Source organism: Suncus etruscus, chromosome 4 (genome assembly GCF_024139225.1).
Source record: "Suncus etruscus isolate mSunEtr1 chromosome 4, mSunEtr1.pri.cur, whole genome shotgun sequence".
Classification (NCBI taxonomy): domain Eukaryota; kingdom Metazoa; phylum Chordata; class Mammalia; order Eulipotyphla; family Soricidae; genus Suncus; species Suncus etruscus.
Genome location: NC_064851.1, coordinates 153404030 through 153429737, shown reverse-complemented (window position 1 = coordinate 153429737; position 25708 = coordinate 153404030). Strand labels below are relative to the sequence as shown.

The 25708-nt window shown below is 40.4% G+C and overlaps 1 protein-coding gene and 1 pseudogene across 1 annotated transcript; one reads left to right on the top strand and one right to left on the bottom strand.

Moving 5' to 3' along the window:
* Positions 1-8280: 8280 nt before the first annotated feature.
* LOC126008165 (uncharacterized) lies at positions 8281-8449 on the top strand (annotated as a pseudogene).
* A 4458-nt stretch (positions 8450-12907) lies between these two features.
* Positions 12908-20890, bottom strand: ZNF692 (zinc finger protein 692). Its single transcript, XM_049771864.1, has 11 exons — positions 20579-20890; positions 20298-20329; positions 19509-19763; positions 18504-18552; positions 18306-18419; positions 17813-18031; positions 17648-17731; positions 17485-17563; positions 15915-16029; positions 13372-13471; positions 12908-13241 (listed from the first exon to the last, which is right to left on the bottom strand). The coding sequence occupies exons 1-11, from the start codon at positions 20779-20781 to the stop codon at positions 12974-12976; spliced, it is 1518 nt and encodes a 505-aa protein (XP_049627821.1). The 5' UTR covers positions 20782-20890; the 3' UTR covers positions 12908-12973.
* Between the last annotated feature and the right edge of the window lie 4818 nt (positions 20891-25708).

The following is a 25708-nucleotide window of genomic DNA, read 5'->3' as shown; positions in this document are numbered from 1 at the left end:
AAACCCCTTAATGAGGTTTTGTTTTGGGGCCACACCCGGTGATGCTCAGGGATTACGCTTGGCTATGTGCTCAGAAATCACTCCTGGCTTAGGGGACCATTTGGGACACCTGGGGATAGAACCGAGGTTAGCCGCCTGCAAGGCAAATCGTCCTACCACTTCACCACCGCTTAATAATTTTTAGTGTGACCAAAGTGAGTTACGAATCTTTCACAGTAATATTTAAAGTACATAGTGACAATGAATCAGGGGCATTTCCACCAACAGTGTTGTCCTCCCTCCAGCCCTGTTCCCTATATGCATCCCATATTTCCCTTATTTACCCCCGAACTGCTAGTCTTCTGTGTATAGCTTGTTGTGGATTGGGTATTCATTCTGTTGTTGACTTTGGGTTTGGTGTTTAAGTTTGATCTTTTGTTTGTTTGTTTGTTTTTTTCAGGCCACACCCGTTTGATGCTCAGGGGTTACTCCTGGCTAAGCGCTCAGAAATTCCCCTGGCTTGGGGGGACCATATGGGAAGCCAGGGGATCGAACCGCAGTCGTGGTCCTTCCTTGGCTAGTGCTTGCAAGGCAGACACCTTACCTCTAGCGCCACGTCGCCGGCCCCAAATCTGATCATTTTTTATTTCCATTCTTTGTTCATATGATTATTTGGTCCTGGTACCATCCATTCCCCCCCCCCCCCCCACAAGATGGTTCAAGTTATGTGGTTCTGTCAGAAAAAGAAAAGAAAAGAAAAGAAAGGAACTGGGAGGAATCTGTCTAGAGGTTATAAATATCAATTTAAAATAAGTAAGTTAAAGAAGAAAACAACAGGAAGAAAAAAACCAGCAACTACAAAAAAAAAAACAACAACAACACAGCAACAACAACAAAAAACAACCAAATAAAAGTAACAAGAAAGAGGGGAGAAAAGAGGGGGAAAAAAGAAAAAAAAAGTAAAAAAGGAAGGAGGGCTGGTGTGGCAAGGTTTTGTGCTTTTTTTCCCCCATAGACACTGTAAGTATTGGGGAAATTAGGGAATCCCCTTGGCCTAAAAGATACAGAATTTCTCTGCCCTCATAGCATACTGTCATAGGAACAACTACAAGCTCTATACACATTCATTTCCACACCCCAAAGTCTTTTTATGGTGCCAAGAAACTTCCCGTTCAGTTGTGGATGATAAAAATCCGGCCTCTGTAGCTCGAGATCTTGGTATTTGCACAGGTCATAGGACGATGGTTAGGACAGTCTTTCTTTACAGTTCTAGAAGTTCTATTCCATCACTGTTGTATAGTAATCAGTCTTCTGTAATTAATGGTCTTGATCTTTGCACAGTTCCTAGGACGAAGACTAGGATACAGTCTTTCATTATGTTTCAGAAATTCTCAGTCTCAGTTGTCGAAGTCAGACCTCTGGAATTAGAGATCTTGTTTTTGTATAGATCTCAGGCTGAAGCCTAGGTTAGGGTCTTTCTTATTGGTCCCAGGATAAGTTCTGCTCAGTCATGGTTGTCAAAGTCAGCCTTCTTTAGTTAGGGATTTTGGTTTTTGCACAGATCAAAGAACTACGTGTCTTCTGGCTTTATTTTAGCTTTAGATGATGAGATAGGACAACCTGCTTTTAGATCAAGTTTTTGCCATTTCCTCATTGTCAGGATGTCATATCAAAACTAGTGTAAGTTGGTGCCAGAGCAGTATTAGAAATTTCCCAGGGGGAGTTTGATTCCTGGTGCTATTGCAGGGAATTGTGTTGGATCTAGGTCTAGGTCTGGGGCTCAAGGTTGGAGGTTGCTGTCCAATCACATGGAGTCTAGGTTGCATATTAATGAAAGTACCATACGTTTTAGCTTTCCCTATAAACTTAGTATTTTCATTTCTGAATTTCAGAACTAACAACTTAATAGTGCCTAAGTGAACAGGTCTAATTGGATATAGCCTCTGTCTATTGTTATATTTTCTTTTTATGTTAAAGTGCTGTTTAAAAATCTGAATTACAGATAAAATCAGAAAGTTAATTTGGTTCTGTACAGGAATTAGTTTTCTAAAACTAGAATTTCACTGCAGTTCCATTTTACCTGTCATCTTCTGTTGACCTTTCCAGAATTCTCCACCATTTCCTATATATTATCATATCTCTTCACATAGTTCCATTTACATACAATACCAATCAAGAATTCCTACATTTGTGTCATTTGATGTTGAGAAACATGAATACAGGTAATATTTACACTGTCTCTAAATGATATCCTGAGATTCAGCAGCCTCCCTAATATCTTCACTAGCACCTCTCAAGGTTCTCACTGAAATGGAACATAATCCTGTTTTTGCTTTGTAGTTTAACACTAAATGCTTGGATTGTGTGTCCAATATGTGAGGTTTGGAAACACAATGCACTAGTTGGCTTAAAATGTACTTTTGGGGGGGCCGGGCGGTGGCGCTGGAGCTAAGGTGCCTGCCTTGCCTGCGCACGGACCGCGGTTCGATCCCCCGGCGTCCCATATGGTCCCCCAAGAAGCCAGGAGCAACTTCTGAGCGCATAGCCAGGAGTAACCCCTGAGCGTCACAGGGTGTGGCCCAAAAAAAAAAATGTACTTTTGGATATAGCCAGGCAATGTCTGTAAATATATAATTATATTTAATAATTAATAATTTTTGGAATAGATAACAAGAAGTAGAATTGCTGGGACATTAAATAGCTTCTTGGGGCTGGAGCAGTGGTGCAAGTGGTTGGGCATTTGCCTTGCACGTGGCTGACCTAGGACGGACCACAGTTCGATCCCCTGGTGTCCCATATGGTGCCTCAAGCCAGGAGCAATTTTTGAGCGCATAGCCAGGAGTAACCTCTGAACGTCACAGGGTGTGGTCCAAAAAGCAATAATATACAAACTAACAAATAAAGTAAGTCTCTCCTTACTTTACGTCATGAAGACGTTTCCATACTATAAATGCTGAATTAGATTACATTTCTACCAACAATAAGGGTTCCAATAAAACTGATTTCTGTCCAGTAGATCTTCCTCCTAGGATAGAAATGTGCATTAGCTCTGTGAAATATGGCTAGTGATTTCATGGTTGGACATCACAGTTCTAGAGCATGACTTTGCCTTTCTTACATAATCTCTTCAGTGCAAAACAATTTTTCCTTTTGTCTCATGTTTCTAACCTCCTTGTGCAACCTAGCTTCTACTTTTAACAGCCTCAGCAAATTTTTCTCATATTTTGGGAAAAGCTTAATAATGAAACATAATATTGTTGACTCTTCTCTCTTCTCTCTCTACTTCTGAGTCACTGATCCTGGATTTCTTCTCAAGTTTTTAATTTATGTGTCAGGATTTGGAGTGATGAGAAAAAAAGGTTATTCTCAGTCAATATGTAGTAATAGTCTCTGTTGTGGCTATTTCATAAATCATTAACATTCAAAGTATGACAAACCTATAAGTATAAATATGTTAATGACACAATCTATTGCTAGGTGATTTCACAAGCAAACTATTTTTCAGGAGTGCAGCCACGGAAAATACTGGAAGAGGGTAGGGTGTTGGAACATTGCTGGAAACCCTGTCATCAACACAATTATAAATCATGGTCCCTAAAATTAAAAATATGAAAAAATATTGAAATAAGTATCCCATAGTTTTATTGGTGGGACTGGAAAGACATGTTCTTGCTTTGCATATAGCCAACCTGGATTTGATCTCTGGATTCCCATATGGGTGCCTGAGCACTATCAGGAGTAATTTCTGAGTGCAGAACAAAGAGTAACCCCTTAGCATTGCTGGGTAGGGCCCAAAACCATAAATTTTTATTGATAACTTTAGTTTTAGTTTCTTCACAATACTTAAAATGCATTCCTTTTTTAAAAAAAAAATACTTTTTGGCTTTCGGTTTGTTGTGTTTTATTTGGGCCAAAACTAGTGATGGATAGGGCTTACTACTGGCTGTATGCACAGAGATCACTTCTGGATGAATCACATAAGGTTCTGGGGATCAAAACCAGGTTAGTTGCATGCAAGACAGACCCTGATGTATATGATAATCTTTGACAAAGGGGCAAGAAATACAAAGTGGAGCCACTTCAACAAAGTGGTGCTGAGTGCCAGAGAGATAGCATGGTGGTAGGGCATTCACCTTGCAAGCAGCTAAGTCTAGGCAGACTTTGTTTTGAATCCCAGCATCCCAAATGGCCCCCTGAACCTGCCAGGAGCGACTTCAGAGCTCAAAGCTAGGAGTAGACCCTGAGCGCTTCCAGGTGTGACCCCCCCCCCAAAAAAATGTGGTGTTATGATAACTGGTCAACTCCATGCACAAAAGTGACCTCAGACCTCTCTTTAATGTCAGGGAAAAAAAGTCATATCAAAATGGATTTAATGGGGCCAGAGAGATAGCATGGAGGTTAGGCATTTGCCTTGCATGCAGAAGGACATTGGTTCAGATCCCGGCATCCCATGTGGTCCCCTGCGCCTGCCAGGAGCGATTTCTGAGTATAGAGCCAGGAGTAATGCCTAAGTGCTGCCGGGTGTGACCCGAAAATAAAAAAAAAAAAACAAACAAAAATAGATTTAAGACCTTTATATTAGTCATGAAACCATATAAAGTATATAGAGGAAAACATAGGCAGACTACCCTTTCACACTGAATATAAGGAATCTTCAAGTTTGAAATACCATTACCAAGAAAGTGGAATGAAAGAAAAACAAATGTACTACATTAAACTAAGAATCTTCTGCATCTCAAAGGAAATGGTAAGGATGGCATACAAAGACAGCCTACAGAATGGAAGAAACTATTCACCCAATAACCATATGATAAGGGGTTATTATCAAAGATAAGTCATTGGTAGAACTTAGCAAGAAAAAAACATCTAACCCTATCCTATTATAGGAAGAAGAGATGAACAGAAACTTCTTTAAAGAAGAACTACAGATGGACAAAAGGCACATGAAAAAATGTTCCACATCACTAATCATCAGGGAGATGCAAATCACAATAATAATGAAGTATCATTTCACACTAAAGAGACCGGTACACATCACAAAGAAATAGAATACTTGGAGAAAGGGATGCTCCGTTTTGGAAAACAATACAAATATGCCATATGTGGGGATCAAAGTATCAAAAGGCGCAAAGTCAGGCTTCTTTGAGTTCAAATCCTGGAGCAGAGAAGTGACTGAAGATAGAGAAAGGCTTTGCCACTTAGAAAGAACTAAAGTATAGATTACAAAGTAGGCCTCTGAAAATCAGATAAACTTTTCCAAGTAATCCTCCGTAGCAAGTGTATATTTTTCTTCTATTTTTATCTAGATGTCAATGCCTAGAAATGTGGTTCTCAAGTGGAGACCCACATACTCCACTGTGGGATCCCAGAATATTTCAAGGGGTCACAGTTGAAAATTTTATGGGGGGAGGCAGAGAATGAGAACAGGTATCCAACCTATAGAATAAGGGTGGGCAACACAGTAAGGGTACAGGTTGAAAGGTGGCCGTAGTCTGAAAAAGTTTGAGAAACAGCATTCTAGAGGGGTTACAAAACCTAGGAGACAACAGTGAGCATAAACAATAACACACCAACCACAGTTCAGTGAATCCTTTGACTCTGATGTTCATAATACCATGGAGAGATGCAACAGTCATTTCAAATTGACTCTTGTTGATCTAAGTCAGGGGTCTCAAACTTAATTTACCTGGGGGCCGCAGAAGGCAAAGTTGGCATGAGGCAGGGCTGCATAAGGAATTTCACACAAAAAAAAGTTCTCAAACGTCATTAATAGTTTTAATTACTTCTTCTGAACATGAATAGAACATTGAGTGAAGATTATGAACAGTTCTTCTGAACATAGCTTCTTTTGCCTGTTCCTTGCTGCCACCAATTGACAGCGCTTCTCACAAATCTGAACATTTAGCTTTTGAGAGGAAGCAGTTGAGACCCTCAGTATGGCTTGAAGATGATCATCATTAAGTCTAGACCTGTACTTTGACTTATTGAAGTTCAATGTGGAGAATAACTTTTCACACAAATATGTGCTCCCAAAAAGGCACATGGTGTGCTTGAACATTCGGGAAAGCTCAGGGAAGCTGGGGGGCAGTTCTCTCAAAAATTGCCCATACTTGTCTGCTTTTCCACAAATCTCCTTGAACATGGCTTTGAGATCAGAGTTGCATTGCAGGTCAATGAGCTCCATTTGAAGCACAGGAGGGGCATCTTGTACATCAAAGGAAAAGGGGTCCACAAAAATTTGGAAAGTGGCTCTGGGCTTTTTGAAATCTGCAAATCTGTGATCAAATTCCTTCTCTAGTTTAAAAAGAGCATCAACATATTTCTCACCACTGAATGGTATGCCTGCATCCACAAGTTCCTTGCATGCTGGGAAATGGCAAAGGTTTGTCTGAGAGAACTGGGATTTCCATAACACAAGTTTTGTGGAGAATGCTCTCACATTGTCATAGGCAGCACTGATAAGCTGCCCTGGGCCTTGTAACATCTTGTTTAGTACAGTCAGCTTATGTGTGATGTCAACAAGTCCATGAGCCATTTGTGATCACTCAACTCAGAAACAGCATTCCCATCCTTCTCCATGAAGGCTTTCACTTCTTCTCTCAACTCAAAAAAATCTTTTCAGGACATTTCCCCTGCTGAGCCAACGTACCTCGGTGAAACAGAGCACATCTCCATATTCTGACTCCATTTCCTCTAAAAAAGCACAGAACCTCCTGTGCTTTAAGCCACTGGATCTGATTTGGTTGATGCATTTCACAACAACAGACATCACATTGTCACACAGCAAGCATTTACTGCAAAAGGGCTGCTGATGGATAATGCAGTGAAGAGCAATTGGCCTTCTCTACACCCTCCTCTTTAAGTATTTTTTGAACAAGTGCCACCAGTCCATTTTTCCTCCATGTCACCGAATGCGCTCCATCGGTTATTATTCCAACAAACCTCTTCCATGGCAAACCTGCATTCTCAATGGCATCACACAGATGCCGAAATATCTCATTAGCGGTGGTCTGGCCATGTATTGGAATTATTGTGAGCAACTCCTCTGTCAATTCAAAATTGCAATCAACACCACGGACATAAATTGTGAGATATGCAGTGTCTGTTATATCTGTGCCCTTGTCAAGAGCAACTGAGTATGCATCAAAACATTTGGCTTTCTCACACAGTTGATGATAAATGTCACTTGACATGTCAGAAATGCACTCTGCCACATCATTGGCAGAAAGGCTGATTTTGCTAAACTCACCTTTCTTTTCCAGACAGATAATACTTGCAGCCTGTAACATGCATTTTTTTTTAACAAACTGTCCTTCTGTGAATGGTTTCCCTGCCTTAGCAATCATCTCACTAACCATGTAACTAGCTTTCACTGATGCAACATTCTCTTTGGTTGCTTTCTTGAAGAAATCTTGTTGCCTCATTAGACATGCTTTAAGACTTGCAACCCACTTGACTCTCTCATTTCCTTGATAATTTGCACATTCCTCAGCATGTTGAGTTGAATAATGGCGTTTCAAGTTGTATTCCTTGTGCACTGCAACTTTCTCTGAGCAAATAAGACATGTGGGAATGCCCTTGTGTTCAACAAAGAAATACTGCGTCTCCCACTTTTCCTGAAATTGTCTGTGCTCGTCATCAATCTTCCTCTTCACTGCAGGCTTTGATGAAGTCATGATGAAGGTATGACAAAATCTAATTCTGTAATAAACTTCTCTCCCTTCTCTCCCTTAGGCCTCCGATAATGCAAGGGACAGCGGGCAGGAGCAGCGGAAATGACGTCTGCACTAGGCGCAAGGTATTCGCGATTATTCACTTACCGAATATTCGCAATAAAAAATCGCATTAGTAAGAAAAAAAATCGCAAAACATCGCATTAGACATTTGCATACCCCGAACAGAACTGCTCGGAGTATGCGAATGTTTAATGTGATCTTTTCTTACTAATGAGATTTTTATTGCGATTATTCGGTAAGTGACTAATCATGAATGCTGCGATATTTGAAGGCTGTCCATGGGCCACAAGATGTATGGAGGGCCGCAAATGGCCCGCGGGCCGCAAGTCGCGAGTTTGAGACCCCTGATCTAAGTTTTGATAATACCATTTGATTTTTTGTTGTAACATTAGGAAGTAAACTTTGTGCCTGCAAGGAGATAGGCTACAGTGGAGGGTGGGAAAGGGAAAATCACACTGATGGTGAGACTGATATTTGAACTTTTAATGCCTGAAACCTCCATATTATTTACCATATTGGTAAATCACAGTGTAATAACAAAAAATTGTTTTAATTTAGGAGACATATTGCTTCTTGGCTTTTCTGACTAAGAACAAGTATAGTATCTGTTCTTATCAGTTTAATATCTGATATGTCCTCTAGCCATGGACAATATATTAAATGGAGTTGGAATAGGAGCTTGCTCAGTAAACTTCATACAAAGATCTGGTACCTCCAGGAATGGTGTGCCTCATTTATACAATAAATTATGAATAAATTGTATTTAATAAATATTTAAGACAATATCTTAAGGCCTGAGATAGGTATAAGTAAAAGGATACAGAAAAAAGCAGAAGAATCATTTCTCCTAACAGAGCTGCTGCTCCCTAGACCCAATTTTCCTAATACAGTTTCTTTTTCCTGATCAATAGAGACTACATTGTCTATAGACACACGTGAGGCTGTATCTGGAACTGGTCTTGTTTGATGAACACCTGTCAAATTCCAAAGAAATAACTGCTCCCAGCCTACTAATCTGTACTCAGAAGAATTAGGTATTGCTAAGGAGAGGCTATTCCATTTGTTCTTCTTTGTCCCCTGTCATTTCTCCATATTGTTTTGAATGTCTTTAGATAAGCTTGATGGGTAACCTTGAATCACATAGATTGACTAGCAGTACTCACCTTAAAGAGCTGGGAGAAAAATGGGGGACATGCACACAAATTAGCAGTCTTATTTATTGATACTAAAAACAACTGGGAGAATAGCTCTGACAGTGTATGAGTTCCAACTAGGCCTCTACAGATACTTACTTTCCAGAAGCGCAGATAATTTGGAGGTCCAGGCCCTGGATCTTGGGAGATGGATGGTCTTCTTACCTTGTTACTAGGGTTCTAAGGTTCAGGCTGGACAGTGATTTCTTTTCAGGAAAACCCTCTTCATTAATATGAGATATCTAATCTTTCATATGTCATTTCAGGATTTGAAATGGTTATTTGTGCAAAATGCTATACAATGTGAACCACATTTGTAATTTTATTTTTGTTAAAAACAGATGGAATTAATATATTTCACTTAAAGTGTCTCAAAATTTTGGGGGATATTTTGGGCATAAGTGAACTCACAGACTTTTTTCCTTAGAGTATGGAAGTACTCTGATAATTTTTTTGGTTTACAATTTTAGTCATAGAAAATGGCTTGCTGAAGCCAGTCTGGATATTGGTGACTATTATTTGGCTTTATGATCCTTATAACATATTCTATAAATGTTAAATTCTTATCTCAAAGATTGAATTTCTCAAGAATATTTCCAGGGCTCGTAACTTCCAGTGTGAAAATGCAGATTATAATCAGCTAGGATGCTGGGGATTTATCAGATCACCAAAGGATAGTACCCAGAAACTTGAAAGATACCATGATTTACAGAGATCCAAAGGCAAAGCAGAGCATTCACTAGGGCATGACCATTACTATTTGCACTAGAATGAACAGCCACAATTATTCCAGGCCTAGCCTAGAGAAAGTAACTTAAAACTTGGGGATGTGTGAAAGAACATAGATAATGAACAAACAGTATTATGAAAAGTTGATGACTTTATCCAAGAAGTGCATGAGGAAAGATTTTATTCACATAAAAAAGGTATAACTTGGGGGGGGATTGTTTGTTTTAGTTTTTGGGTCACACCCAGTGGTGCTCAGAGGTTATTCCTGACTCTGTGCTCAGAAATTGCTCCTTGCAGGCATGGGGGACCATATGGGATGCCGGGATTTGAACCATCTTTCGTCCTGGATTGGCTGTGTGCCAAGGCAAACGTTCTACCACTGTGCTATCTCTCAGGCCCTAAAACTGGTATAACTTTGAATTGACAATCAGCTAGAATCAGAATCCCAGTTGTGAATATGGGTTCCTTTCATATGGGTTTAAAGTGCCCTCTGAAATGAAAGATTCCCTCTATGTATATGAAAATTTCATTGAGTGAAATAAGTCAGAAGGAGAGAGACACAGAATAGTCTCACTCATCTATGGGGTTTAAGAAAAATAAAAGACATTATTATAATAATGCCCAGAGACAATAGAGATGAGGGCTGGAAGGACCGGCTCATGATGTAAAGCTCACCACAAACAGGGGTGAGTGCAGTTAGAAAGATGACTATACCAACAACTATGACAATGTTAATGAGTGAGAGTAGAATGCCTGTCTCAAATACAAGCAGAGGGTGGAGAAAGAGGGAGATAGGGGTATTGGTAGTGGGAATGTTACACTGGTGAAGGGGGGGGGTGTTCTTTTTATAACTGAAAACTGACTACAATCATGTTTGTGAACATAGTGCTTAAATACAGATATTATCAAATAAAAAGTTTTTAAAAAGATAAAGACAAATCTCATATAATTAAAAAATTAAGTTTGTAGGAGTGTAGGAAGGAGGCAGTTATAATTTCCTTGAACAGGATCCCCCTTTGAGAGAGATATAGTTATCTCTCTGCTTCTGTATATAAAACACAGCTTATTTCAATAATACATTTTTAGACAGGATATGTAGCATTACAACAGATACATTCTGGCTTCAAAATACTTGCTTTCTTAAAAACAACTTTTCAGAAAATAAAATAAAGATTCTTATTTGTGATTCTGGTGTTTGCTTTGATGCAAACAACTATGGTATCTTATTTGTGTTCCTGTGTAAACTTAAGAAAAGTCTTAATTACATTTAGAAATTTAAAACAAAGAAAGATTCCTCACCTGCTAGGAGACTTCTGCCATTGCTTGTACATTTATTTAAAATTCATCCTCCTCGATTAAAGTGTCCTGAATTCCCATGACCAAAGGAAATATAATATCTATATTTGGTTTTTGGGCCATATCTGATGATGCTCAAAAGTTATTCCTGGCTCTATGCTCAGGACCTGGTGGTGTTCAAGGGACCATATGGGATTCCAGGGATCGAACACTGGTCAGCTGCATGCAAGGCAAACACTATCTACTACACTATTGCTCCAGCCTGCCCCCACAAAAGGGATATTTCATAGTTGAGGCAATAGAGAAATCTGCAGAAAGTTTACAAATCTGAATGTTCTGAGTATTAGAAAGGATAACCCTTCCTTCTCCTCAGCATTTCCAGAATATGTGATTTATCCAGGAAACCATCTGTAAATGCACTTAGCTAATAAACTCTTCATATTCCAGTGTGGCCACACTTCTTAGGAATGCCACACTGTTGAGCCACCAATGCACACACAGAGAAAACTTTCTGAAACTTTTGGGAGAGGGCCACACTGCTTTGCTGTGAGTGCAGTCACCAGAGAAAACAACATGTATGTGCCATGTATGGCAAGGGCTTTGGGTGATGCTCAGACATGAGGATGTGAATCTATATAAACAAGAGAGGCCTTTCCTTTGGAATGTGACTGACACTTTAGCAATTGTAGGACCCTAAGGTTTCCACTTTCCTCATGGAAGTTTCTGCTTTTGCTAAACTTGCTTAAAACTGCTCTTTAACTTGTGGGAATATGGCCTTCAGATAAGACTTTAGAGACAAAGGGAGACTCATTATTCCCGGCCAGATGGCTGGGTTACTATGGAAGCAGGTTGTCTGAATTGTAACATTAAGTGCGACCCAATGGAATGTAAGATGTATTCTTTGAAATGTAGCAAGTGCAAATAGGACAGTAACTGGGTGAGTCCAGATTGATGCTGAACATCTATATACCCAAGTGGAAAAGTGACTCTGGGTCTTTGGAAACCTGTTCCCAGGTGGAAATCTTGTTCATGAACATGATGTGAATGGGATCCTGTCCATTGGCCAAACTTAATAATGTCTAAATCAAGAATATACCGCCTTGCTAGAATATACCACCATATTAATTGTGGGATCTTACAAGGGTCTACATGGAGGCATAAAACTGGACACTATTGTGGAGTATCAGAATATTATTTCCAAGTAAAGCTAAAGCCATGGCATAAGATTTCAAAAAGGCAACTGCACAGGTATAAAATTCCCTGGAATTGGCCAGAAATGTTTTGTTTATGGCTGGAAAAATAAAGAGTTGTTTAGATTCCAGATGCTAAGAGCTGCTTTTTGTCAAATTTATGGCTACTGTATGTAGATTTCGAAACTGATATAAGAACCAAGGTCCCAATGTGTTTCATCTCTTCCCAAGGTGATTGAGCAATTTTGCATATATTTCTTTCTCATTTTTATATTTTCCAGCAAGATTCCAGAACCTATACATTTAGTTTTCTTAATTTTGGCAAGTATAAAAAAGGTTCAGGATCATTTACCTTTATTCCTGCTCCAGCCTATACTCTCAAGAATTAATTGGAACTCTCCATATTGGTTTTATTTATTTATTTATTTATTTATTGGTACTCTCCATATTGTCACCTACCTTCCTGCTTGCATATAAAGTAGATGTGACACTCCATGAAAAAGGTTTGCAAAGTGCTAAAAAGAAATGAAAAAGTGGATCCTTGGGGTGTGGACCAATAGTCTTTGCACATCTATGATGCACTTAGCACATCAAAACTATTTCCAATGAAATCAAAGATCTTGCTGGGAGGTACCAAAATATTTGCTCCGCTCACACATGTACAAATAAAATACTAAATTTATTTAGGAAGATTTAGTAGTCTGATTATCTGAGAATTCATTTTTGTACTTACATCCCCCTGTCATCCTAGTTTCCTAGGTATTTGCTCCTTGTGTCTCATGCTTTTCAATCTCTAGGTTCTGAACTCAAGGAATGTTCACTGCTTATTGGTGAGGAGTAGAATCTGAACCTAAAGAGCCAGAGAGTGACTAGACCCTTGACTAGATCCCATGATTACAGTATTAGAGATACTGGGACAGGGCTCCAGTGTCTTTTGTAGGCTCAGAAGCACGGCTGGGTGGCTTTTGCTACAGTGAGCTGCAACGCTGTTTGGCTTCTCAAAGCGTTTCCCACAGAACTCACAGGGAAAGCACAGGGCAGCCTCAGTCTCTGTATGCTTGCGACGGTGCCAGTTCAGGGAAGCCTTCTGGCGGCAGGTGAACCCGCAGATCTCACACCTGAGCCAGAAAAGCAGTAAAAGGAGGGCTTCAGTCTGCTGAATTTTTTCCAGGGGTTCCCATCTTATTCCCAGTTGTCAGAGTACTATGATAGTCCCTCACCACCCCAGGATCCCTCTTTCACACTCACTGCAGGGGTTTTTCTCCAGTGTGGATGCGCCTGTGGATGACTAGGTTGCTGCTGGTACGGAAGGACCGGGCACAAAATTCACAGATGTAGTCCCGCGTGTCTGTGGGTACACAGGAATAACCCCTACATCCACCTACAGGCTCGTATTCCCATCCCAACCACCCTTCTCCACAGAAATGTTATTCCATAGATCCTGTATATTGCATTCCCTAAAATGTGCTTTACGAAATATCAGCACCCTCGTGGATGTGCACTCTTTGTGGAAGCCAATCTCCTCTTCTTTCTTTTCTTCAAGACTGCTCTTTCTACCAGCTCTAACTCCACCTATCTGTTGTCCATCTCTAGCAGCTCTCATAAACTTACTGTAGGTTTCTTCTACATCTTCAAGCCTCAGGATGTGCAATGAAGTATCCTTGATTCTCATGACATCCTTTGTATAGCTGTCCTAGCACCATGCTATATACCCTGAAATCATAAGATATACCCCTCACCCCTGCAGCCTGTGTCCTTATTCTTTTCTCCTAGTCAGCTGATTCAAGGATCCTTAACTCTTACTGGTACTATCATTTTCTTCATGTCTAGTTTTCCATTCCTGTTCATTGATCTGCAATGACTTGGTTCTCCACCTTTCCCTGTCACCACTTCAATTCATCATTCAATTCACCTCATCATTATACCAATTAAAACTATAATTTCATTTCCAGCCAGAGCCTCCTGCCTCACCTTGCTACTATAATTCCATGATTTCAGGCCAACAGACCATTAGCCTGCCATCTACCCGCTCATTCACTGCTATTTCTAGTGCAGTCTTTACAGTTTTCCTTCATTCACAATGCCAATTCACTGACCCTCCTTGCTTCAGCTGAATCTAATTCATTAAAGCTCATGCAGAACATACATAACCTCTGAATTGTTTCAGATCTGTGTGAATGTGCTGAGTTGGGCAGAAACATAGCCTTCCACCATCACTCTAAGCCTTCTGTCATCTACATTATGTTTCAAGTGCTCTCCACCTATAGGCCTCTACATTTCCTTGTTCAATTCACTTTCAATTATGGAATAATCCAAAGGAAAAATTTTCACACAATCTCTTCAGCTATATTTATGTCACATTAAAGAAATCAAAAGAAACCTCTATCCTGCCTTTGCCTAATCCACCAACCCACTTGCTTCTCTGCTCAAATATCTGAATATTTCCTGCTGTCCTATTATTCTCTATTTATGCTTAAGACACATAATTCCTCACTGACTCAAGTTCACCCACCCCAGCCAACTTCAGCAAGCCTTCTCTGGAATAAGTTCCATTTCTGTGCTTGGTGCTCATACCTAAGACCCATTTCTATACTCATCTTCATGGAAAAACTTCAAAGTGTTGTCTATGTCCACTCTTTTTACTTCCTCAGCTTTCTGTCTTAAATTCACTCCATTCTGGCTGGCTTGCAGCTGTAACAGATGGCCTGCCCTCAACTTCATTTGACTTTATTTGGGGCAATGGCACAATAGACTCACAGTTCTGCCTCATCCCTAGAATGCTCTTTTATTTGGTTCATTAGATAAGATACTTCAACTGCCTCTCTGGTTCTTCCAGAGATGACCTTCCTCTATGCTTTACTCAGATCTCTTCACCTACCCCATTGTGTCTAAAATACCATCCATGATTACAAGTCCTATGCCCAGCATAGCCTCAAAACTTGATTCCTACCATCTGAGATATCTAAGTAATGTGTCCTAATTAAAATGGCCATCACCTGAGTCTCCCTTCTCTCTTGTTTTCATAAAATTACATCATGTTCTGCCACACTCCTCAGAATGGAAGCCTCTAAATCACCACACTCCCCAACCTCCACTGACTCTCTACTGTCCATTCTACCACCTTGGCTAATCTGTTATTCTAATTTGTCTGGTTCTACCTCCAAGTTCATGAGCCTCCAACCACTTCTTATTAACTCTAACCCACAGGCCACAATCACTAAATTTTGTATATTTTCAGTCCCTTATTCTTATAAGAGCTTCAATGCTTTTTTTAAAATCAGTTGTGTCCTTCTACTGCTAAGACTGAGATAGAGGAGCCAGAGAGATAGCATGGAGGTAAGGCATATGCCTTTCATGCAGAAGGCCATTGGTTCGAATCCTGGCATCATATATGGCCCCCCGAGCCTGCCAGAAGCGATTTTTGAGCATGGAGCCACCATATATGGTGCCTGGAATTGAGCCTGAGTCCCTTGGTCAGCCATAGATAAGGCAAGCGCCCTACCCGCTGTACTATCACTCTGATCTTATGACAGCTTTATTAACCACTAAATAAGCAACTAGAACCATCTCAAGCGGGCAGATAATAAACGTAGAGATGATTAAAAAATGGATGATTATGAATGATTAAGAAAGTGAATCAACTTTCAAATGGTTGTAAAGGGATCTAGTAATAGGAAATGATAAGCTCTTCAGAAGGAGCTGAAGGAACTCTAAGAAGGAGTTGATAAAGGTATGGGTGAGGTATGGGCTGAGAGGAATAACATAAATAAGAAAGCATTTCCACCACTCACCACTGTGTAGCTTTATGTGTTCCTTCAGGTGTTTCTTAAAATTAAAGGACTTCCCACAGGCTGGCTCTGGACAGGAGAAGGACTTTTGATAAATGTGTTGGTACTTCTTGTGGTGCTAGGGAAAGAAACAAGTGATCTTTTCAGGTCACAGCCTATGGCAGTTTCTTCAGCTCTTTTCCAAGTATCTCAATAGTTCTTCCTGTCAACAGCATTTACTTTATCTAAGTAGTTATCACTTCTACTGATGATACCCCAAACCTTCTTTTCCCACCTCTGATTTCTGGGTCCAGCTTTTAGGTATTCAAAAGTAACCCTTAGCAGTACTAAAGGACCACATGTGATACTGGAGTTGGCCAAAAAAGCCCATGTAAGGCAAGTGTCTTACTATCTGTGCTCTTTCTAGTCCCAAACCCTTATCAATTTGACTCCAAACTCTACTTTACTTATTCTTCCTTTACCTTTTGTGATCATACCTCCTTGACATACCCTTATCTAGCAAGTCCAGGTCCCTGTACAAAGCACCATTGGCAACACTCCTACTTCCCCATCACTTCACATTTGGATAGGTTTACCCTCTTTGATAATAGTATCAAAATACATTACCCAGATTATCTACTTTTTATTAATAGCTTGCCAGGGATATATACTTTATATGACCAATATTGCTCAGGGTTTACTCCTGGCTCTGTGCTTAGGGATCACTACTGGTGGGCTAACGATGCCCTTGAATCCCATTTCAGATGCCAGAGATTGAACCCATGCCAGCTGTGTGCATAGTAAGCGCTCTACCCCTTGTATTATCACTCTGGCCCCTGTAAGCCTTTTATACCTAATTTTCCTAATTCTGTTTTGTAAATAACATTCAATGTATATCTTAGCCCAAGTCACCTCTAAAGTACATTTCTAACCTTAACTCTCATATATTTCTGGGAAATATTTCCTTTTGTCAGTTTCACATCATAGCTAACTGGCTTTCTCCATTATCTCTTTTGATTAAACTACTACTGGCCACTGTTTCAATCTCAGGTATGTTCAGCTGGTTGTTAAATGTTCAGAACTCTAGTGCTATTTGGGGAGTTTTCCCTATTTGTTTTCTTACCAACTCCCATCTTCTGATGTTTTACCATCTCACTAGTCTGACCCTGAGAGGACTCAGGCTGATGGGATTTCAGGTTCTTCTTACTCAACACCCTCACATTTCTTCTGCAGCAAGGCAGTGGAAAAGCCTGCTTCCCTACCCATGTTAGGAATACACACTAAAGCCAGAAGAGTGAAGGTAAAGGTGAATGTAAACTTGGGAACACTAGCACTTTCATTAAGGCCCTGGAAAATGCCTCCACTGTCATCTCTAAGTGATCTTAGAAAAGTTCTCAAAACTGGAGTGCCAGAAGTCACTAATTTGCAATTTATTTTCCTATCTAATCTACTAGATGTTTACTCTTATGTGTAGGCAAGGTCTGCATATTCACCCCACCACTTCTCTTCCTGGCTAAGACCCTTTGCCTCAGCTCTTTCAGTCCTTTTCCCTCACCAGAGTATATACACAGAATACTGTGAGTATTTCACATACATTCAAATACTGCCTGTTGGAAAAGATCCTTCCACAGCCAGGGAAATCACAAGGCAACAGCTCTCTTTTGGCAGCTTTCCTTTGGAAAAAAAGGTGGGTGGGGGTAAAACTTGCATCACTTTGCTTCTTTTTCCCTCCCAAAAGCTCCCTTCTGCTGTCCTACCTAATTCTCTTGGGGCCAATCTGTGCAGCATCAGTGTCTTCATTACAAACTGAAGTCACAGTAGATTGGGTATGACTCCCAGAGCTACAGGCAGCAAAGAGAGAGAAGGCCTCAAGGGCTAGTCACATACTAGTATGCCTCTGCCCTCCTTCTCAGTCAAGTTACCTGGTCAGAGGCTCAGTGTCCTGGGATACCTGAGAGGATGTACTGAGCTCCAACTGTACCCTGACTTCCAGAGGCAAAGAAGCTCTAGAATTCAATGATGCAGCTGATGATGATGGCACAGCAAGAGCAGAGGTAGCTGCTGGGATAGAGGGTGTCCTCCTCTCTTTAAATGCTTGGGTAAGAGGGGAAGAGGGTGGTCCAGAGGAATCTGGCTCTCTGCTATATGAGAATGAAGATAATGTTCTCTTAATCCAGTCAGCCCCAGCTTGACTCCAAGCCAAAAACTCACAAATATCTCAAGCTTGGAAACAACCTTACTCCTACTTTAGGATTTATGTTTACATCTGCTTTCAACCTAATTTAAAGTTTTAAATTATATCTGCCTTCCCCCACAGTCCATCCCTCCTTCCCCTCATTTGAATTTGTCAAGCTCCAAATTGCCCCATCAGCTTCTTCCTGTTATGCTCAAAACCCTCCCTTAACCCCAACTTGCTCATCTGGGGAAGTCCATGGGGCAGCATCATTGAACATCTCTTCTTCCTCTTCCTCTTCTTCCTTCTTATCTTTTTCTAAAGTCAGGCAGGTCTTTGGCGGGAATGCTACCCCTCTGCAGGTTCAAGGAAGACAGGGCTGAGGTACTGCTCCTTCATCTTAATGTTAACTCTATCCCTTCCAAACATTGCATTCTCACCTGAGCATCCTGGTCTCCAGAGTTCCCTCATCATGCTCAGATTCCAAACCTATTGGCTCAGAAAGGATCAAAGAAGGAAGTATGATTAAAGGCATGAAGAAAGGTAGAGTTCTATGTCTGAAGTAGTTGAAGGAAGGACTCCTATAAAGGAGGAAGAACTGGAATCTAGATGGGAAGATGGGAAAAGAGCACTTATTTTAGAGAAGATATATGATTTTAAAAAAGTATTTAAAAATAGGTATTGAGTCTTTTCATACTGACCTACATAGTCATATTTTTCTTTCCACAAAAATCTAAATTTCTGACAAACTCTTCCACATATATGTATACATATCTAAATACAGATTTTCTTACAAGTTTACCAATAACATCATATACTCTACTCTGTATTTTGCTTTCTTTGTTTTGGGGCCATACCCAACAGTGCTCAGGGCTTACTCCTGGCTCTGTGTTCAGGGATCACTATGAGTGGGCTCAGAATGTCCTTTAATCCCATTTCAGATGCCAGAGATTGAACCCGTGTCAAATGTGTGCATAGTAAGTGCTATGCCCACTATATTACCTTTTACAAAAGGTAATACTTTACTAAAAGAATTTTGAAGATACATTTCTTTGTTTCCATAGAGCTTTTCTTTTCCTATTACTTAAATTACAGTTGAGGTAACAGTTACAATAGTAATTTATGGTATTTAGATACAAAGTCACTGTACCTCACTACCACCATAATACCCAGGACCCTCTATCTCTATCCCTAGATTACCTAATTTTATCATTCCATTCTATCCTTTTCCCCTCTATTGTTAATCATTTTGTAATTCAAAGTCAAGGATTTGATACTGCTTCTTTATATATAATGTATGTTTTATATATATTCCACAAATAAGTGAGATCATCTCATATTTTCTATTGAAAAAGTATTATTTTTAAATTAAAATGAAATTTTGAGCTACACAAAAGGGGAAACTTTCCTCCTCCCTTTCTCCACAATTCTATTCCAAAACATACCTGCAGGCTTCTGATTTCCCAAACACAAGTTTCTCTGGCCAATATTTGGAAGGGGAACTGCCTTTGGGTCCTCTGAAGATGTAGGGCCTGAAGATGGGCACCAGGAGAAGGTATGGCCAGCCGAACACTCCCATACAAGGCCCCCATCTCGGCTCACAGATCCCTGCAGTCCAGGCACCAGATTGCATTCTTGACTGTGAGTATGAGACAAGAGCACCAAATACTGCAGACCCTTGGAGGGCAAAGGCTCAGGACCTGAAGAGAGTGATAGTAAGAGTGAGCTAAAAGGCCTCATCTATTCCCCATGGAGAGCCACACCCAGATATCCTGATGATACAACTCTGCAGGTGGGTTCTCACTCAGTTTACTTCAGATCCCAGACCTGCAAGGCCTTAAAACATCTCTCCTCTTTACAGAGCACTGTATTTATTTTAACATCCAGTGGTGCTAAGAAGTTACTCCTGGCTCTGCACTCAGAAATCATTCCTGGCAGGCCTTGGGAACCATATGGGATGCCAGGGATCATTACTAATTTGGCCGCGTACAATGCAAACACCCTACCCACTGCGATATCATCCCAGCCCCCACAGAGCACTTTATATCAAACTATCTTAAACTCCCAACTCCCCTGCTTCTAGCCAAACTCATTTAGAATTCCCTCTGATCTAAGGGTGTTTCTGGGTCACATGACTACCTGTTCTTCAGTGAGATGAAGCCTCTCTTCTCCCTCTTGCTCCAACCACCTCCAAACCCACGCCACACAGTTGCTCGTGGGCTGCCCCTACCTACCTGTACAGAACACAGAGCCTGAAGAAGTGTACCTACCAGGGAACAAGAGGCAGGTGAGATCACAGACAACTGGGCAAGTGCCCTCAGCTCTGAGTACTTACAAACTTAAGGGGAAGACCCTAGGTGACCCCTATTCACTGGGAATCCGAGAAGGAAGTAAGACACTGAAAGATTCACCCACCAGTGGCACAGGGCATCCTAGAAATCAGGATGTCAAAAGTACAGCAGCCAGTAGTACTAGGCTCTGGGTAAAAACCCCAGCCTGCATCTCCTACCCCCACCCCCAAAGGCTGTGCTTGACAACAAACCGGTCCAATAGGAACTTGGCAAGCTGGGAGTGCAGGGAGAAGCCCAGTTGCTCCTTAAGGAGGCACCATTGCTCCATGAGGCCACCAAGGCGGATGCGGCACTTGCTGCGGCGTGAATCCAACTCCCGCCGTTTCTCCTGCCTATTTTGAGAGGCAGCATCCTGGGATGCAGCCATGGGTCACAGAACCTGAAGGTGGAGACATGAGCGGATGCGGCACTTGATAGGGAATAAGAATTCCAGGCACCACCAGCTGCCAAGGCCAACTGATGATTTGCGCAGGAAAAAAAAAGGGGGGGGGGCATTTCAATAGTATCCCATTAATCCCAGAGGATCCATCTCAAGATTTACAAATTAACACTTGGAATGGGTGACACCGGAGGAAAGGTCAAAAGCAAAGTGTTTCGCCCTACTAAGGGTAGAACTGGTGCTATTGGAAGAACTGAGACTTACACCAGAAAATGCCAACTCGAGCTAAGAAATAGTTTCACGTGGAAGAGATCACAGGCCCCTAATGACTGGCAGGGATCGGAATCAGTGGCATTGGGGGTGCTCTTTATAGGTAGGTGGGGAGACAGAGGCCCTACCACATTTCAGGCATCGCACCTGCAGACCCAGTGCAAGCAATGCGGGGGTCAGCCTAAAACAAAAGGCACCTCCTTGGTCTCCCGGAGAACCAGGGTCAGCTCACTCCTGGCCCTGGCCGGACCTAATGGGCCACCCCTCACACTCACTCGGACTGCGCCTGCGCCTTTGCACCCCCATATTCCCTTTCCCTGCCTCCCCCTCCTCCCAATTCCCGGGTTCGCACGCGCGCAGTTCCAGAGAGCGGCAGGAGGAGAGGGGCACACCTCGCTCGCTTGCTCTAGGCCCCTCTTCGCTTTGTAAAGGAGCCCTCCAGGCAAGAACTGCAGAGGAGAGGAGGGAAGGGGGTCAATGGGGGACCCGTGGCGGACGCCTGCGCAATGTGGACCTTTGCGCAGAGACTGCTGGGAGTTGTAGTTCCACCAGAATTGTCAGCTGTGTTGCTGACTGAGTCCCTGGTGGAGGTGGGCGGCTCTCTTCCAGACTTAAAAGACGTGTTCTATGTAAGATCAAACCCTCCTTCTTGTGTGCTCAAAATCTTTCGGTTAAGCTACCCGTTTGCATGTCCTGGAATGTAGCCTTGCATTTAATTTTTAGTTCCCTGGCTTTACTTACGAAGGAAACAGGATCAAACATTTTGCTTTTTCTTTTGATATTTGGGCTATTCTAGGCGGCACTCACACCTGGTTCTGTGCTCATAAATAACTCCTGGAAGGCCAAGGGTACCACATGGGATGCTGGGGATCAAACCCGGGTTGGCCACGTGCAGAGCAAACTTCCTACCCGCTGTGTTATCGCTCTGGCCCCACCGGCCCACTTTTAAGTCTTCCCTAGACCCCAAGACCTTTCATCAAAAGACCTCTAAAAACTAGTTTTGATTCACTGCGAACTCTTCTCGCTTCCCATGTTCAGTAAACTGAAAAAAAAAAAAAAAGTTCATAGAACTTTCCTCTTCACCAAGGGACCACAATGGCACTTCTCAAAATCAGTTAACTGCAATAGTCAGTTCACTTTTTCCACCTTTACAGCAACATCTAAAAATGTAAGAACTTTCTTTTTCCTCCACCCTGTCCCTCATGCCTCCATTTGTCCTCTTTCTTTGGTGCTTCCTTCTACTTGTAAAGTATTATTTGAATATATTTTATTATTCAACATACAAATATTAACAATATCCCAAATTTCAAATGAGTTAACAAAGTGTATTATGATATTTAAATCAATATTGTAAGGATTACTTTTATTTTTTCCAGTTATTGTTCTATGAATCATAACAACTCAGCCACAACCTGGAAAATCCAGGAATGCACATACAATACTCAATATTCTAATACAAAATAGTTTAATTTTTTCTATACCATACTCTATGCAACAAAATACAATATCTGAGCCCAAGAGATAGTATGGAAGGTAGTACAACACTCTGATGAGCAAGTTCGATCACAGACACTGCATATGAACTTCCTACACAGCCAGGGATGATCCCTGAGTACAGCTAGGTATGGCTGAAAACTATATACAAACATACATACATAACAAGGTAAATAATATTCCAGTTCTAAATATTCCATAAATAAAAAGTGAGGAGCCAGATTTATATAGTACTGTGGGTAAGGTGTTTACTTGCATGCAGCCAACCCGAGTTCAGTCCTTGGCATCCTATATGGTTCCCTAAGCTCATCAGGAATGACTTCTGAGTGCAGAGCCAGGAACAAACTCCTGAGCACCTCCAGGTGTGACCCCAAAAACCAAAAAGACAAAAAAAAGAAAGAAAGAACTGAAAAGTGAACAATTTTATTGTGTGATTTGTGTGATTATCACTTAAATTAGGGATAAGAAACTGGCCTTTTTCTTGGAATTTTTCTTGTTTCATATCTATTAGATTTTAAGTTACTTAGACACATTACCTGTATATACACTTATACATATATGTATGATCATTTTATTTTATTCTTTACTTGGTTTGGGGTCACACCTGGTTATCCTTGGGACTTACTAATGGCTCTGAGCAGAAAGATCATTCCTAGTGGTACAAGGAATTAAATACTAGTCACATGCAAGGTAAGAACTTTACCTGCTTATTGTCTCTCTGGTTCACAATTTTTATTCTTTATTCAAATTTCTTTTGCATATAAATTCATACTTGTTCAGTAATCATCATTTTTCTGTACAAATAGAGGTTAGCATATTCTGATACTAGCAATAACAAAAGTAACAAAATAAAAGGAATAAGATTTTCATTTTCTTTTTCACTTTATTGTTGCGGTTTGTTTTGTTGTTGTTGTTTGATTTTTTTTTTGTTTTTGTACTTTGACTACACCCAGTGATGCTTAGTACTTACTCCATGTTCTATGCTCAGAGATCACTCCTGGTGGACTCAGAATTATATAGGGTGCCAGAGATTAAAATTCAGTCAGATGCAAGGCAAGCACGTTATCAGCTGTACTATTTCTTTGGCACAGAATTTTTTTTGGGGGGTGGGGTTTGGGTCACACCCGGCAGTGCTCAGGGCTTACTCCTGGCTCCATGCTCAGAAATTGCCCCTGGCAGGCATGGAAGACCATATGGGATGCTGGGATTTGAACCAATGCCTTCTGCATGAAAGGCAAATGCCTTACCTCCAAGCTATCTCTCCGGCCCATGCACAGAATTGTTTTCTTTATTAAAAAACAACTTTTTATTTTAACTTGTCATGATAGTTGTTAGTGTAGTTATTTCCCTAACTGCATCACTACTCTTTGTGATGATGATGTCTTCAAATGTGCTCTGAGGTTAGGGGATGGCTGTTTTTTTGTAATTAAGTGATTCAGCTGATGACATCATTAAATACATGCAGGAGAATCAGAAATTGACACATTTCAGTATCCCTTTGCACATTTATAAGTTGTACCAAATACATCCTCTGATCATAATACTATGAAAATAGAGATTATTCACAGAGAGAAGATGAAGGAAACTTCCGACATGAAGAAGCTGAAGAAAACAGCAATTGGATAAAAGAAAATCAAGGAAGAAATAAAAGGTTTCCTTGAATCCAATAACAATGACCATACAAGCTGTCAAAATCTATGGGATATAGCAAAAGGTGTATTATGAGGGAAATTTATAGCATTACAGTCCTACATTAAGAAAAAATAAAAAGTTTAAATCAACAGCCTAAAAGCATATCTGAGAAATATAGGTAATGAAGAACAAAATAACCTAAAAGGTAGAAGGAGGGAAATGGTAAAAATAAAAACAGAAATAAACAAGATAGGTTTCAAGAAAGCAATTCAAAAGAATTATGAGATAAAAAGTTGGTTCTTTGAAAGAATAAAAAATAGACAAATCTTTAGCTAGACTTACAGGAAAATAAAACAAAAAAATGTTCAAATAAATTGGATCAATATGTCAAAATATAGTGAGAAATTACTTGAACAACTCTATAGTCTTAAACTAGAATAACTATAAGGAATGGATAGATTCTTCGAGTCATGTAATATCCCAAAGTGAACAAGGAAAAAGTAGAAAGTCTAAACAAGCCAACCACAAGCAAGGAAATCTAAATAGTAATTAAGAATCTCCCCAAGAACAAAAGTCCTGGTATTTGTAGGTTCATTGGTGAGTTCCATAAACTTTTAAAAATGTATTACCTTTATGCAATAAGTTCTTACAAAATATCAAAGATACAGGAATCTTTCTAACACCTTCTATGCAACTAACATTATACTAATACCCAAAGCAGACATTGACATTTATGGAAAAGAAACTTTGAGCTCAATATGCCTCATGAACATCAATTTCAAAACCCTTAAAATCTTAGCAAACTAAAACCAACATTATATCAAAAAAATCATACATTGGAGTCAAGTAAGTTTCACCCCATGAATTCAGATATGATTCAACATAGCATACTTTATTCAAAAGCCATCCTTGAATCAATGGTTCAACATGCCATCCTTTGTTCAAAAATGAATAAAAAAACAAGGCATTAATAAAAGGAAACATATGAATCACTGATCATATCAATTGATGTAGAGAAAGCTTTTGATAATATCCAACATTAATTCTTGAAAAAAATTCCTTAGTAAAATAGTGAATTGAAATTTCCTCATTATATTAAGTCATCTATAACCCAAAGCCAGTGTTGAATTAACTGATTTTCACCATGTTTATGAATGGTTCTTCTTTGCATGTGTTTGTCTGACCTGGACATGAATAACCTCTGAAAAGGCTCTCTACCCATTCCTGTTCTCCACCTGTAGGAGAGGTTCTATTCTTCCCAATAAAGACTACTCCAGCAGATTTCTGCTGCTTGTGGTGGAAAGATCTTTGGACTTGTTTCAACTTCTCAGCTTGGTGTGGATTATTTCCAGTAGTGGTTTGGTTTGCAGACCCTAATTGCTGTGAGAATTATCTACATCTGTGCTTGAACTGGGACCTCAACAATAGAGGGCGGACTAGGTGAATAATTAGGTAGATAATTTCCCATTGAATGAGGGCCTTAATTCCCATTTGGGTCAAAGCTATGATAGTGTCCTGG